The following is a 14698-nucleotide window of genomic DNA, read 5'->3' on the forward strand; positions in this document are numbered from 1 at the left end:
AAGTGCTTGCTTCGCGCGTCAAACTTCCGGACTCCGCTCCGCATCACGTGTCGATGCACGAAATGAAGGACGGGAACGGTTCAAGGAACATGATGTCCTTGCTCGAGCACTCTCCGACACCATCTTCAAATACGTCCTCCTTCGTTCTCATGAATGTAAGATACTGTATCCCACGCCTGAGGTACCTCTCCACGATCGACGCCAGCTCTCGGCGTTAGTCGGCAGAATGTGTCACAACCGACTAAAACTTTCCTTTTCCACACCGTCTATCTTCGCCCGTCGACTCATTCTTATCTGATCCGATTACGCTTCGTCCGGATCAACGACACCGACACAAAAATCCCTCGATCCCTCGTCATTGACCTCATACACTCATATGTTTCACAGCTCAAGAGCAGCTCGTGAGGCAATGCTGGCCGTGTCCGTCGTTCCTACTGCGATTCTTCGAGCTTATTCACATTGACATGGAACATCATGAATTCTTTGGCTGCTGGAAAGGTCATCTCCGGGAACACTAAATCGAACATACTGAAATGTACCAGACGCTATTCGAACCATTCAGCAAGCACTGGAAATGGAAACGGTGCACATCTCGCGAGAGCCGAGGACACTGAAACACAAAGAGACTTCATCGTCAACGTCTTGAATGTCACGCCTACGAGGCGAGATGCTAAGCAATATCTCGCTCGGTTTGAGGTCAAATCAAAAATCGCCTCTCAGGATGAACGAAATGCTCGCCATCGTCGGGATCAGGACCGGGTGGACCGTATGGGAGTGAATCTAGGTGGGCTTTACGCTCCCGCTCGAGCGATTGCCAATACGCCTCAATTTACGCAACAAGAAGCTGTCAAAGAGCAGACCGCGACAGTGCCCGAGCAGCAACTTCACATCGCTCTGGTGTGTCTGAGAGCAGCGGATGGGATCGATGATGAGACATTGGATGGTCTGGCAGTGACCCTTTCACAACTGGTCAAGCTCGATATGAGAATCGTTCTTGTGCTGGCTTCGGACAACCCGATGGATGAGTTCATCAAGATTAACCGCACGCCCGTCGACATTAAACCAATTCGAAATGCATTCGCCAAACAGGCAAGTAGAATATGCGATGCTCTCGAACGACACAGTCCCAAGGGAGGTCGTTCGGTGCCCAATGCTCTTGAGCAGGTTCATGAGGGCGAAGATCTTGGAGTTGCGATACCAGAACTCATAGCAGACCCTTTGCAAAGGGGCATTATTCCGATCGTCCCCTCGATGGCTTACACTCTCTCTGGCAAATTGCTACCAGTTCCAACCTCAGAAGTCATGACCGGTCTGACCAAATTTCTCTCTGGATTGGACAATGTAAGCGGAAAGCAGAAGGCCGCACCTTCTCCAGAAACGGCATCACTGGATCGCATCATCATACTCGATGCGATTGGAGGAATACCCAGCAAAGACCGGGGAGACGGCGCCCACGTCTTTATCAATCTCCAACAAGAATTCGACAAAATCTCCCAAGAACTGTCAGAGTACGCCGCACGAAAGAATAACGGCACAGCGTCCCGACTTACCGTCTACGACCAGCACCGTGCCAACATGGACCTCATTCGCCGCTGCCTTACCCTGCTCCCTACATCCTCCTCCGCTCTAATCGTCACTCCCAACGAAGCAGCCTCCGCTTCCCGGCGCTCCACAGCCCCCACCCTCGGTGCCGGCACCCGCCGTCAAAAGAATCCTCTAATCCACAACCTCCTCACCAACAAGCCTCTCATCTCCTCCTCCCTCCCTGTCTCCCGTTTCACCCAGCACTCGCCTTCCACCCCGACCCGAGCTCAACTCTCCACCGTCCTCCGCCTCGGCATGCCTTTGACTATCGTTCCTCCGCCACCCTCACCCTTGGGCTGGCAACTTCCTTTGCCATCGGGAACCACTTCTCTCGACCTTACTACCGATCCTCGCATCGACCTCCCTCGCCTTATCCACCTCATCGAAGACTCCTTTCGCCGGAAACTGAATGTCCCTCATTACCTCTCCCGCATCTCCAGCCGCCTCGCAGGCCTGATCATCGCAGGGCAGTACGAAGGTGCCGCGATCCTGACCTGGGAGATGCCACCCGGCGTCAACGATCCATCTCGGCTGGTGCCGTACCTGGACAAATTCGCCGTATTGCAGACTTCACAGGGTAGTAGCGGCGTGGCGGATATCGTGTTCCAAGCGATGGTCCGGTCCGGCTTCCCCAAAGGAGTGTGCTGGAGAAGTCGAGTGGGTAATCCGGTGAACAAATGGTATTTTGAGCGAGCGGAGGGGAGTTGGAGGGTGGAGGGAACGGAGTGGGTCATGTTTTGGACTGGTAAAGGTGTGGTTGAAGACCAACAGAGGTGGGACGACTATGTTGCTGTGTGCAGGAGTATACCTGCTAGCCTTGAGCCAGTCAGGAAATGAGTTGAGCTGCTGGGATTTTGTGTATGAGAACGTTGGAGAAGACGCGGAGGCGGAGCCTTGACTGGAACCGCACGAGTTTTGAAGCGACTTCGTCCCGGAGTTGGGGATCTGGGACAGATGGAATCGTGGCAAGGATGCACGAGGAGACGTGCGTCGCTTTGGACTGACTTCAAGAGCGGCGGCCATGTCTTCAAGACTGTGCTGAACACGCATGTAACTGAGAGTCTGGTCTCCAGAGCTCAGTCTGTGCCAATCGTCCGAGGAGCAGAAACGAACCAGCATTCTCGCGCGCCGGAGGGTTCTCCGAGCAGACGGCTCAGCTTGTTCGTAAAGGGGCCAGCTCAGTCGCAATGCGTACTTCCTAAATCCGGGGCATCAGTACTCTTGCTGAGCTCATCATAGCTCGGACGCCGGTGGCAGAAGGATTCGCCGAGTCGTCAAGCTGACAAATCGAGCAGTCTTGGAGCAGGACGAAGGGGACGACCAATCGAAACATATATATTAGATGAGATCAACGCAATGTCGGAACCATTCTGGCCCAACATCGACGACCAGTGGTATCACCGACAAGAAAATCGCACTTCCTCACAACAATGACTTCGGTCCTGGTCACCGGTGCCGGCCGCGGTCTGGGCCTGGCGTTCGTCAAAGAGCTCGTCTCCCTTTCCCATATCAGCAGAATCATTGCAAGCGTGCGCAGTCTATCTGCCGAGTTGGAGGGCATTGCGAAGGCATCTTCAGGTCGAGTGACGATTGTCACTTTCGACGTCGCCGATGAGGAGTCGATCAGAAAAGCCGTTCCGGAAGTCGAAGCCGCTCTTGGGAAAGGTAATGGTCTGGACATCTTGATCAACAACGTTGGGATCGCCAAGTGGGCTCCTGACGGGACCAAGTCCATGGCGTCCGAAGATCTGGAGGAGAGCTTCAGGGTCAACGTGCTCGGCGTGCACTGGGTGACTCGAACTTTCCTGCCTCTGCTGCAAGCTGGGAAGTTGAAGAAGGTGGCCAACATGTGAGTCCAGCAAATCTGACTCTCCGCATTCCTGATTGCTGACTCCGACAGTGGTACAACCCTGGGCTCCCTCACGCTTGCTGAACAGTATACCTGGGCGGCATGTCCGGCATACAAGATCTCCAAAGCTGCGGCACACGCACTCACGGTCCAGTATGCCCTCGAATACGGCAAAGATGGGTTCACTTTTATCGCACTCTCTCCGGGCGTAAGTCGTAGCACCGCGTCTTGGTACACTGTCTCGTCGAGAGTGCTGACCCACTGGATTATAGTGGCTGAAGACTGATCTGGGCGGAGGAGACGCAGCCGATCTGACTCCCGAGCAGGGCGCGAAAGCCTCGCTGGACATCATCTGGAAGCCGAATGATCAGACGAACGGCAAGCTGACCGTGGTCAAAGTTCCGGGATTTGAGAATCGGCCTTTGAATTCGTATGACGGCAAAGATGCGCCGTGGTGAACCACCTCTCCCAGGCTAGCACGAGGATGAATTGACTTTCGGCATTTGAGGGAGAGAACACCTGTCGCCTCCCCCTCTTCCTCGTTGAGCTTAATCACAACGTTCATGAGCTCCCCATGCATGACTCTTCCCCGCTTCTCCACCGCATTGTTGCACGTGGGAAGGCCTATTGCAAGGCTACCAATTAGGTGAGACAATGACGCTCCCAATCTTCGCGCTCCTCATCCTTGCGCGCAACCCTATCGGTACAGTCTTGGAGTATAAGCCGACGCTGTCTCAATTACACTGGATTCTGTCGATCTCGTTCGCGAGGCCTGGCTTTGATTCTTGCTTTCGGGAAAGGACTTGCAGAGTTACCTCCGCCGTTGTACATGTCGTAAAAGCGCCGGCAGCCTTCGACAAATCAAGGACCTGAGACTGACTGCGACTGACTCGATGTGGTCTCCCCAGAATTGTGAGACATCCAGTTTCCCGGGTTATCTCTGACTGCAGGGGTCAAGCCATCCCGGTGCGAGTTTTTGCAAGGCAGGGGAATTGAGCCTGAGCTTCCCTGCAGACATGCCTTTGACCTGACCCTGTGATCAGACGACTTTACGAGGTATGCTCCGACGTTTACCGACTAGAAGCTTCCAAGAGTATCCTTGACCTCCGATCGCTATCCCCTTCACGGTCGAAGCCGCTCTTTTCCATCACGGTACAGCACCTGTGATTCTGTGTGATCACGCAACTAGGCGCGAGAGAGGGGAAGCCGTCTTCGTCTATAAAAAAGCGCGAATTCGCCGTTGATTCGATTCCAAGTCAAGTCAGCCAGCTTTCGCAGCCAGCACTCAACCACAGCCAACACTGATTCACGGATAACATTCATCCAAGGTAAATACTCATCCACGGCCAACACTCATCCACGGCCAGCACTCACCGGCAAACGACATCAACATGAAGACCATCTTCTTCCTGACTTCCATCCTCCTCGCGATCTGCGCATCCGCAGCTCCTGCCGCAGAGGCATCTCCTCAACATGGTGACGATCCTTGCGAGGCTGCCTGCAGTATATATGGGTCCCACGAGCAGTGCTGCGTGGTAAGTGATCCTGATCCGGTACTCTCGCTCCGATATGACACGAAGCTAATGTGCCCAGTGCGCTACGATCCGCTCCGAACGGAGACCCGGCTGTTAGGGGCCGAAGCTCAATACGAACCCGATACTTTTTCGTCACCCGATCCTGCCCGCTCAATTACCGAAACATCGACCAAAGCATTTCTGCTCGGGAGGGTCAGGAGTTGCTGCAGCATCTTTAGCCTGCAATTTTGCTTGTGTGTTGTTGGAAGATTACCTCATCAGGAGGCGGGAGAAGCACTGCAGCATCGTTAGTCTGCAGATTTGTTGATCATCAATTCATCATCTTTGCTCGGACCGGAAGCCGACCACTTTTCATCTATGTGCGGATGCATGGGCTTCAATTGTGTCGCCTCCCTTTGCACTATCTGCCATTCTGGCCGATTTGAACGAATGCAGTCATGTCTCATTATGCGTGCTATTCAGTGTGATGGAGTCTGTCTGCGCCACAATATGCAGGCGCATGTTGCGGCACTTGCAAGACCGACTGGATTGCAGCGGAAAAGGTCAAGCTATGGGCTCTAGACGATGGGCCGGCGCCTCACTTTGCTGACGATATCAGACTGCGCCGCGAATACCTCGCATAATCTGGCACGGCACTTCGCACGATACTCAAATAGTAGGAGATGCAAGTAAATCGATCAACGGTGTGTCATTGAAGTGCGAGAGCGAGCATGAAAGAAATCCATTATCCATATCTCCAATCTAAGAACGATCGAGCGACGACCAGGGCTGTTGGATACCAACCTCGAGTGGATTGCGACGTATGTCACCACCCACAACCCATTAACTCCAGCACAATCCATCCAGACACGGACACCTCCTTTCCAATGTAAGAGTCATTCGCCAAAAGCCAACCGAGGGACCACATTCCATCAAGACATGGACACCTCCGTCCACTGATTTCCGGCGTTGATGGCTTCACTCGTCAGATAGCCCGGGCAAGGCAGCCTCTTTGAAACGCGGAAATGGAGTATCAGAAATAGCCGAAGAATGATCGACGTTCTGTCCTCATGGCTGTCAGCAGTTGTTGCTGGCTGAGGTGGGTGTCTAGATTACGACGAGGAGGTCGCTTGAATGGGAAGACCTAGGCGGTACGTGAACCGTCACGGTGAACGAATATCGGGTTATGCACTTCTCCGATCCTTACGGCTTCGACTGCAATCCCCTGACTCCGGACTCGAAACAGCTGATCTCCAGTTACCCCCCTGGCCAGTAACACGAGAACAAGCACGCTGTTCCTAGCCTGGCCTCCTCGCCGAACATTGCCATCAAGGTCCCGACAGAACATTGCGACCGATCAGCAGATCTTTCCGCGATTGCCAGATATGGGCTCTCGTACAAGGTCAAGTCTGTACGGCAACTGACCAGCAGATCCTTCCACGGTGACGTGGTCGAAGATACAGTATAGTCCAACTGAGCGACAACTTCTCTACAGCCGAGCTCCCAAGATTGCAGTACTGAATGCTTCTCATCCGTGCTATTCCTCTACTCGGAGTTTGCCCTGAGCTCGAAGTATTCTTGACCGCAGGACTTGCAGATGCGTCTCGGTCGCCTCTGCCTTGACGTCCGCAAATTTGACATATAGGTCTTTGAGATTCTGCAAGCCAGCGCTCCCATGTTTCCCACCTTCTTCTGCAGCGTTTTGTAGTCCACTGAGACCCTCGTATCAAGTAGGATCGCCGTTGAGAGCCGACATCTGTAAAGCCGGTGATAATAGCCGTTGTATCCAGTCCTGCCATTCTCGTGCGTCGTTACCCCTGAAAGGCTCGATGGAGTCCCAAGTTGCTTGTGGTTTTGCGAAGACGGCTCGTCTGGTCGTGTTATAGTATTGCACACGGTACCGATAGCTTGGAGGAGTGGTTGAGTCTTCATCACGCATCGAGTGATGCTGGTCACAGATAGGAGTATGCCGAGATGGCTGCGGACGTAATCTGGCAAAGGGCTGTTTCAGACTCGTCACCAGGACGGCAGGTTCGCATCGGGTGAAAGGGATGGTCAGGAAAAATGTAAAATGAGCGAGAGACGTCGAATGAGTCTTTGGATTCCATCACGATCTGTATGTCACAAATCGGAAGTTGTTGCCAGTCGCGCGTTGCCGGTCGCGTGGACTTCTTCCCGTGCTTTCCGTGTGACGAAGGAAGCGACCCAATTCTTATACTGCGTGAGACTGGACAGCGAGCACAAGAGTGAAAGGAGCATCGAAGACGCACTGATTTTGGGGCATGAATTGGAGGACGATGGTGATCGAGGACAATGGCAAGGAGACGCGACGACAGAGGAACGCGTCAACACGACAACAAAGACACGTGACGGCAAGGGAACATGACGGCAAGTGAAGGTGGAACACAACAGCAGTGGACGACGACGGTAGTGGAAGATGACCGCGGTGGAAGACGACGGCGGTGGAGGGCCCAGGGCGACGGAGAGGAAAGACGACGGGATGAAAAGACAACGGCAGTGAAAGAGGATAACAGGAGAAGACGACAGCAGTGGAAGATGAGAACAAAGTACATTGATGATATATCTGAGAAGCTATCTGTAGATCTGTCTTGGTTTCACCTGCCACAAAGGACAAGCTACTTAACACCGGACACCGCGTGAAGGTGCAGATCTGTTCGTCCGGCACGCCCTCATCCGAAGAATCCTTGAGCGCGCCTCTTCCCTTAAAAGCAGCAGAAGAGACTTCCCAGGGCTCTCCAAAAGCCGGCGGAAGACTTGGGCTTTGGAGTGGGCTGATTGTCGAAGATGGCATCGATACGGGCTTGGGCCTTGCGGTGCATCTTGCATTGACAGAGAACTTCGTAATTGACTGGGTCGGACGGGTCATACCCGAAGAGACAACCGCATTTGTCCACGTAAGTGGAGATGTTTGAAGACATGTCTACTGTGGTTGGAAGGCGTGTTAGCAGGTCATCTTCGACGTGGTTGGTATGGATGAGGACTCACATCTTTGAAACTGATTCTTGAGTCGCTTTTTCTTCCAAATTTGTAAATCTGACGGCGGTTAGCAAGTTCACATCGTGTGAGGGAGGATGTGTGGTGGAGGTGGTGGTGGTGGTGAGATGTCGTGTGGTGCACGTCGTGTGAGGGTGGTGGTTGTGCTGAGAAGAGAAGAGAGGGCAGGCAGACGTACCAGTCTAGTCGCAAAGATGGAGAAGAAAGAAGAGAAGAGGAAGAGAGTCGAGGAAGACGAAGAGTTTTATTCTCCTCGAGAAGAGACGACTTGGCAGTACCATTGAAAGGACTCTTCCTCTTTCGCTCACATCTGTGACATTATGACCGCACGACTGACGGACGAAGGCGAGTTCAACGTGAGTCTTATCGGCGTTCATGGACGTATTTGCTCTTGGCCGATACTTCTGACACCGATTAGACAGAAACAGAACCACGGTAGCAGGGTCCGAGGCAGACCTACCTCCCACCCTCATCAACTTTACAGTGGCGACGGCGAAGTCGATGATAGACATCGGGACAGTGACATTCAGGTCTTTGTAGAGAGCGAGGCAGACCTTTGTCTCCAACACGTCTCCTGTTCCCATGTAGAAGCAGCAACAATCACGTTCTCAGGGGCATTAGCATCTCACTTGCAGCGATGCAAGATTTGTTCCGTCATTTCGCGCTACTTTCGTAGTCCCGAATGAATAGCGGATTCGCCAATTATCTTCCGCGATAGCAATTTGACTTCAGATGTTAAAACTGTTCAAGATATATGTCCAATTTCTCGCTCAACAGAAAACAGTGGTACCGCTCGATCGCATACACTGCGCACGGCTCTGCAGTCAATCGAGGCCGGCGAGATCGTCTGAATCGGGCACATCGATGATACAGCGCCTCCAAAGATGACAGGAGACGTGACAATGCAAATTTTCACTCTCGCTCCACGTGACCCCCTTTTTTGTGTTTGCCCAGATTTAGACTTTTTACATTCACTCGCCGCGATAGATAAGACTCCATGTTAGCACTCTACGGGTCTATCAATCGAGAACAACTTCGTACCGAGACTTTGTGAATCGGCATCGGCCGAAGACGTCGCCGCGATCGGGAAGGCTTCGAGGCTTCGGCTTGTTGGACAAACATTTTACATGCTGTCAGATGGATGTCATCGCATAGCATCGCGTTCCTGATAAGTGTGCTCGTACAGACCGCTTGCTTTCTACTCGAGAACGGGCGACAGAATGGTCATGGATGAGCCAGATCAGTGTCAATTCTCGCATCCCAACAATCCAAACATTCGGCATGCCGACCAAAAAGTTTCGGCCCGATGGAGAACCGAAAGCGCGAAGCACTTTTGACAAACGGGCTTGCTCAGACTTACAAAGTACTCACTCCAGACAGGGAAATTGCTGTCATTCGATCGCTCACGTCGTCTCGTTCTTGCGTTCCATCGTTCAAAGATTTCGGTCATCACTTTAGACAATTTTTTAAGCTTTCGTAGGGTCCACACTAGCGCCAATATGCGATCCATGGCTGCCATGCGGATGGAAACAACCCAATGGTGTTGGCAATACCTCCTGCTTGATCCGCCTCATTTGTTTCGCCGTAAAACTTTCTACTCTATTCTACATATGCACGCAGCACATGCGATGGTGATGGTCGGCAGGATTGAGGCAGTTGTAAAGAATGTCGTGGAAAATGTGGCAGAGAATCGAGCATGTCGTTGAGCCCGTCGTGAAGGTTATATTCGCCGAGACCGCTGATACAGTGGAAGATGGTTTAATCACGATTTCAGTGAAAACTCAACGAGCAATGACAGAAATGGTGGTGGTGATATCTCTCTCGTTCAAGATTCCCCATTGCGGTAGTTCGTTCCCGAAAGCGTAGCGACACAAGTGACGTACCTTTGAGCACACGGATGTCGGTCTCAACAAAGCAGTAGCACCAAGCATGTGGTCGTTCCACAAGGCCTAGTTGAGCAACGTGGAGACGACGGCAATCAGACGAATGAAGTCGAGGGAAGCAGGAGGTTCAGCCCTCGAAAGACCAGGACCGACACCACATCTTGCGCAAAGCTGTACTGAAGCATCAGCAAGTCCTCAGATGTATGCTGCAGAATCGCTCGCTGCCGCTTCTAGAGTGCTCGCAACACGACAGGCGTATCGACCGCAAAAAGCGATCCCCAATAAAATAACATCAAGCTCTTCATCAGCGACAAGGGGGCGGCATAACCACGGCAGAATCATTTTGGATATATATACAAAAGAAAAGCCAGCGGGATTGTCAAACCCCCAAGATACTTCCATTTATTGGTCAGTCGGGAGGATGGGAATGACCGTCAACCCCCGAGCCACTTCCAATTATTGGTCAGTCGGGATACGGGGATGACGTTAGAGTTCTTGAAATTAAAGTCGGCAGACTCTAAAATGCCCTCTTCTTCTTTTGTTTGCGCGAAGGTCGCCGGTTCGAGTTTGAACTTTTTGCTTGTCAGAACGTCACCGGCGGAGAGGTGCGAGTGGAAAGGAAGGGCCGCAGGATGTGATGTAGCATGGATCTGTGAATGGAATGTTTTGCCTTGAGCGAATGTCTGTCCCGGATAAAGTTCTCATTTGATGGATTTCTATTGATCAGATGGAAGAGGAGAGTTTCATACTTTTGAGTTTCGTACCCATCCGGCAGCCAGAGAACGATAATCTCGACGAGCATGAGTGATGCGCGGTTCGTCGACAGCTTGTCTGTTAGTACCAGATCAGTGCCCTCGAGATAACAGCAGATCACATACCGCTGTTCGACCTTCATTCGATCTGAGGCCAGACCTGACCCACGGGCTTGACCTTCGTCTCCGCCTCTTTGCCACCATCTCCGTGGGTCCATTCGTACCGGAGTTGGCCCGAGAGAGAGGACCTGCTGCTGCTGCCACGATGTTCCTTTCCATGATGGTCGTAGGCCTGGCGGATGGAGCGCCGGGCCGTACAGTCGTCGCCAGACTTGGTTGCGAAGCCACCGTTGCGCTCGGCACCATAGGTAATGTCGACGCAGCAGTGACCTCCGTCCGCCTCCAAGCATTCGCAGTATCCGCCACAGTTCAAGACGGCAAAGGCTGGACTGGCCATGGTGAGAGCGGCGATGGCGTAAAAGAACTTCGACGTTGCCCAAGAGGATGGATCTGGAGAACTTGGGAACGAGAGTGTATGATCATGGTGTGGATGAAGGATGTCGATGAGGACGAGAACCGATGCTTCTGATGCCGACTGATACTTCTCCTTGAGCGCCTGCCCCGGCGGTATTTCTCTTTCGTTGCACCCGTCCTTCGGCAGGTCTCTCAAATTGCTCGTTCATCTTGCTCAATGCATTCTGTCGTCCAATGCACCGCCATAATCATCGCCATACCTCATCTGAGGCCTCCATCCTCGATGTCCGAAAATGACACTAGCAGAACATCGCCGCCTTGATCCTGGACACGGAGCTTGGTGTTCTGGCATGACATGGCAGGTTGGACGATTTTGTGCCAGCAAGACCTCGATATCCCGCTCGATCTGAGAGGGACTGGAAACCTGCGGCCATCAACCGACAGCGGAAAGGTTTCGATCGCGGAGATCTCATCGGCCGGTCAGCCAGGATGAATGTGTTGCCATCGTCAGCAAAGGCGTGACTCGCAAGACGAGGCGAGCACCGCTGCGGCCGGTGCGCCGGGCGGCCAAACATGTTCATCGTCCTGACTCTTCCCGGGTGCAGAGCGTGTACCGATCCAGCCGCCTCAGAACACGGTACGTCCAAGTCCACTGGACGAAAGTCACGAGAGGCCTTGATCCTCCTCTCTTTCCCTTCCCTCTGGACGCTTCCCTCCGCAGAGTAGAGAGCTCCCTCGAACGACATCCATCTCAATACCATCCCAACCACTCCAGCGTATCATCGTATTTTCCAAGGCATCGCCGTTCAAATGAAGGGCTGGACTGCACGCACATCCTTCTCGCAGAGCTACGAGCATTTGCTGGAATCCGAGCCCTGCAGTCGGGACAAACTTCGGCGTCGCGTGCTTAGGGTTGCGCCGAGCATCTTAGGTTTAGGGTTTGGGTAAGTCGAAAAGTGTGCTCACTGCCCTGGTTTTGGACGCTCGGAATATTGGCATGGTTGGCGATGAACTACTATCATCGTACGAGTGATCTGACGAGATGATGGTCAACAGCTTTGACGTTGTCGTTTGAATGTGGAAAGTTGAGGTTGTGGGAATATCTCAAGCTTTGAAGGTGCGGCAGCTTGTCAAGCGTCATTGGCAGCAACAGCCAAGGTGGAGTGACTGTCTGTTGAACATCAAGATACAAACTGCAATGTGATAGTGATAGTGAACTTATGAAAATTTGTTGACGTTGTACTCAGGTCGTACATTCAGGTGTCTACCTAGCAGTCTGTGCCTCGGTCAAACACCTCATTATCCGAGCGAATGTGAAACTCCACTCTTCCGCCGAATCTATCATCCTCTCCCAATCGCTAAAACGCATACAACCAAAGCCACTCGTCATAATCTATCATGTCCTCCAAAATCTATGCAGCACCAGCACTAGCAACCGGCTCCATGATCTTGGTGATCTGAGCGCCAGCGCGGACGATGCGGTTGCCGTCAGCATCCTTGTAGATCTGCGAGCCTTGACCGTCCTTTTGCGAGCGCTTCCAGATCTCGACCTCCATGCCGCCGCGGATCACGCCGACGCGCATGGTGGAGAGAAGGTTGTGGGCAGCGTTGGAGTGATAATAGACACCGCCGTTGAACATGGCGGTAGCATCTTTGCCAAGACCGGACTTGATCATGGCCTTGCCACCAGGGTGGTCGGCGATGAAATCGGTGACATCGTGGACGACACCGGCGACGGCGACGAGGGCGCGACCGTTCTTGGTCTGGTCAACGTAGTCGTCCCACTCCATGACGGGAAGCTGCTCAAGAGGCACGCCCCAGTCGAGCTTGGCGCGCTTCTGGTCGATCTTCTTCTGTTGCTGCTGAATGCGGCCCTTCTCGATCTCGTTGGAGCGGAACTGCTTGAGGTCGTAGGCGAGGCCGACCTGCTTCATTGTCCAGATGAACCACTTGGTGGGGTCGTACTGGTGCCACTCGATGGCGTTACGGTAGTCGGAGGGGAACTCGTGGTGGAAGTTGTGGTATCCCTCGCCGAGAGTGACGAGCGCGGTGAAGACGTGGTCGCGGGGAGAGTTGCGGTCGTCGAAGGGCTGGTCGCCGAGCCAGTGGGCCAGAGAATTGACGCAGAAGGTGGCTTGCTGGACGAAGAAGATGCGGAGAATACCGCCGTAGACGATACCGCCGACCCAGTCACCCCAGCCGATTCCGGCAACGAGGCAAGGGAAGATGATGCCCATGAAGAGCACAACCTTGAGGTAGTTCTTGTGTTGCCAAACGACGACAACGTCGTCGTTGAGGTCGGAGATGTCCGTACGTCCGATTCTCTTTGGGTTCTGCTTCATGACCATCCATCCCAAATGGGAGTAGAGGAGACCCTTGCGAACACTGTATGGGTCCTTGTCGGTGTCGGTGTATCGGTGGTGAGCGCGGTGGTCTCGGGACCACCATCGGATGGAACCCTCAACGGCGCCTCCTCCTACTGCGGCGAGGAAGATCTTGAGAGGTGTCGATGCGGAGTAGGAGGTGTGTGCCCATAATCGGTGGTATCCGGCGGTGATTCCGAGGCCGGTTGCGAAGTAGTAGGCAATGGCGAAGAGGGCGGTAGAGAGTCGGAGAGGAGTGTAGCATGCGGCGACCAAGCCAGCGAGAGGCAGGCCGATGATGAAAGTTGTTGATAGCCTGGGGGTTGAGGTCAGCTGCTGCTCGTTGTCATGTGTGTTTTGGGATCATGCTCACCAATTGACATGTTTGTACCAGTTATACCTCGTGAGAGGCGTCTCTGTGATGTGTGGCTTTTTTGGGTCGTAGCTCTTGTTCCTCACGGGCTCTTGCGGAGCTGGCTTGGACATGGCAGCGCCCTTTGGTTGCTCGCTCTCGAACTCGGGCTTCGAGGCGTTGTTGTACTCCACGGGTTGGTGGGAAGGCATGGTTGCGGTGTGACGCCAAAATGCGTTGGCGATGTGTAGGTGTCGTGTCGCTACAATCGTGATGCTCGTCGGAGCGTTGGCGTGTAGTTATGGTACGATGGCTCTCAACTGATGAATGAGAGTCCAGAGTAAAGTAGCAAGTACGCGAAGTTGGTAGGTGGGTGTCAGGATAGAAGGAGAGCGCAGGCACCGTCAAGACATTATATGAGAATTGTAGTGAATTTGGCCACGGGCCGGAATCTCAAAATCTCAACGGACCCCTTATTCGAGCGAGCTCAAAAGAACGAGAACGACGAGACGACCAGATCACAGCCCGGCTCGGCTCTCACTCTAAACACAAAATCCACCACCAGCCAATCATGTTGCTCCAATGCTCAACCAATTCCACATGCGCCTCCCGTCTGGATCTTTGCTGACGTCTTTGCCAGGCACAACTCAACTGCCGCTGCATCTCCGTGTGCCTGATGGTGCAAATAATGCGCCGCTGGGAATGCCGCTGTCTCTTCGGATCCAGTATTCACCACCACAATAAACAAGACACACATCTGCTTCCCAGCTGTGGACTCTGAGGAGATCCACGCCACTGACCACAGAATCCGGGGTTCTTTCAAGGATTCCATTCCGATTCTAGCCCTGCAGCATGACGCCGGCCGAAAGCTTAAGTTCTCGACAAAACGAGAACGACGCTGCGAAATCGAAT

At 53.2% G+C, this 14698-nt stretch overlaps 4 protein-coding genes across 4 annotated transcripts; 2 read left to right on the plus strand and 2 right to left on the minus strand.

The window, feature by feature from the left end:
* Positions 1–474: 474 nt before the first annotated feature.
* Positions 475–2942, plus strand: MYCGRDRAFT_71564 (uncharacterized protein; the record flags this gene model as incomplete). Its single annotated transcript, XM_003853088.1, has 1 exon — positions 475–2942. The coding sequence occupies one exon, from the start codon at positions 475–477 to the stop codon at positions 2419–2421; it is 1947 nt and encodes a 648-aa protein (XP_003853136.1).
* On the plus strand, positions 2916–4007 carry MYCGRDRAFT_104300 (uncharacterized protein; the record flags this gene model as incomplete). The annotated part of the gene is made up of 3 exons (XM_003853089.1): positions 2916–3433; positions 3485–3641; positions 3706–4007. The coding sequence occupies 3 exons, from the start codon at positions 3015–3017 to the stop codon at positions 3889–3891; spliced, it is 762 nt and encodes a 253-aa protein (XP_003853137.1).
* Positions 4008–10428: 6421 nt separating this feature from the next.
* MYCGRDRAFT_92841 (uncharacterized protein) lies at positions 10429–11054 on the minus strand (the record flags this gene model as incomplete). The annotated part of the gene is made up of 3 exons (XM_003853195.1): positions 10429–10528; positions 10610–10676; positions 10763–11054. 3 exons carry the CDS (start codon positions 11052–11054, stop codon positions 10429–10431), a joined length of 459 nt encoding a protein of 152 aa, XP_003853243.1.
* Positions 11055–12304: 1250 nt separating this feature from the next.
* On the minus strand, positions 12305–14158 carry MYCGRDRAFT_80591 (uncharacterized protein; the record flags this gene model as incomplete). Its single annotated transcript, XM_003853194.1, has 2 exons — positions 12305–13750; positions 13808–14158. 2 exons carry the CDS (start codon positions 13918–13920, stop codon positions 12484–12486), a joined length of 1380 nt encoding a protein of 459 aa, XP_003853242.1.
* Between the last annotated feature and the right edge of the window lie 540 nt (positions 14159–14698).

Source organism: Zymoseptoria tritici, chromosome 4, assembly GCF_000219625.1.
Source record: "Zymoseptoria tritici IPO323 chromosome 4, whole genome shotgun sequence".
In the NCBI taxonomy this organism is placed as follows: Eukaryota; Fungi; Ascomycota; class Dothideomycetes; order Mycosphaerellales; family Mycosphaerellaceae; genus Zymoseptoria; species Zymoseptoria tritici.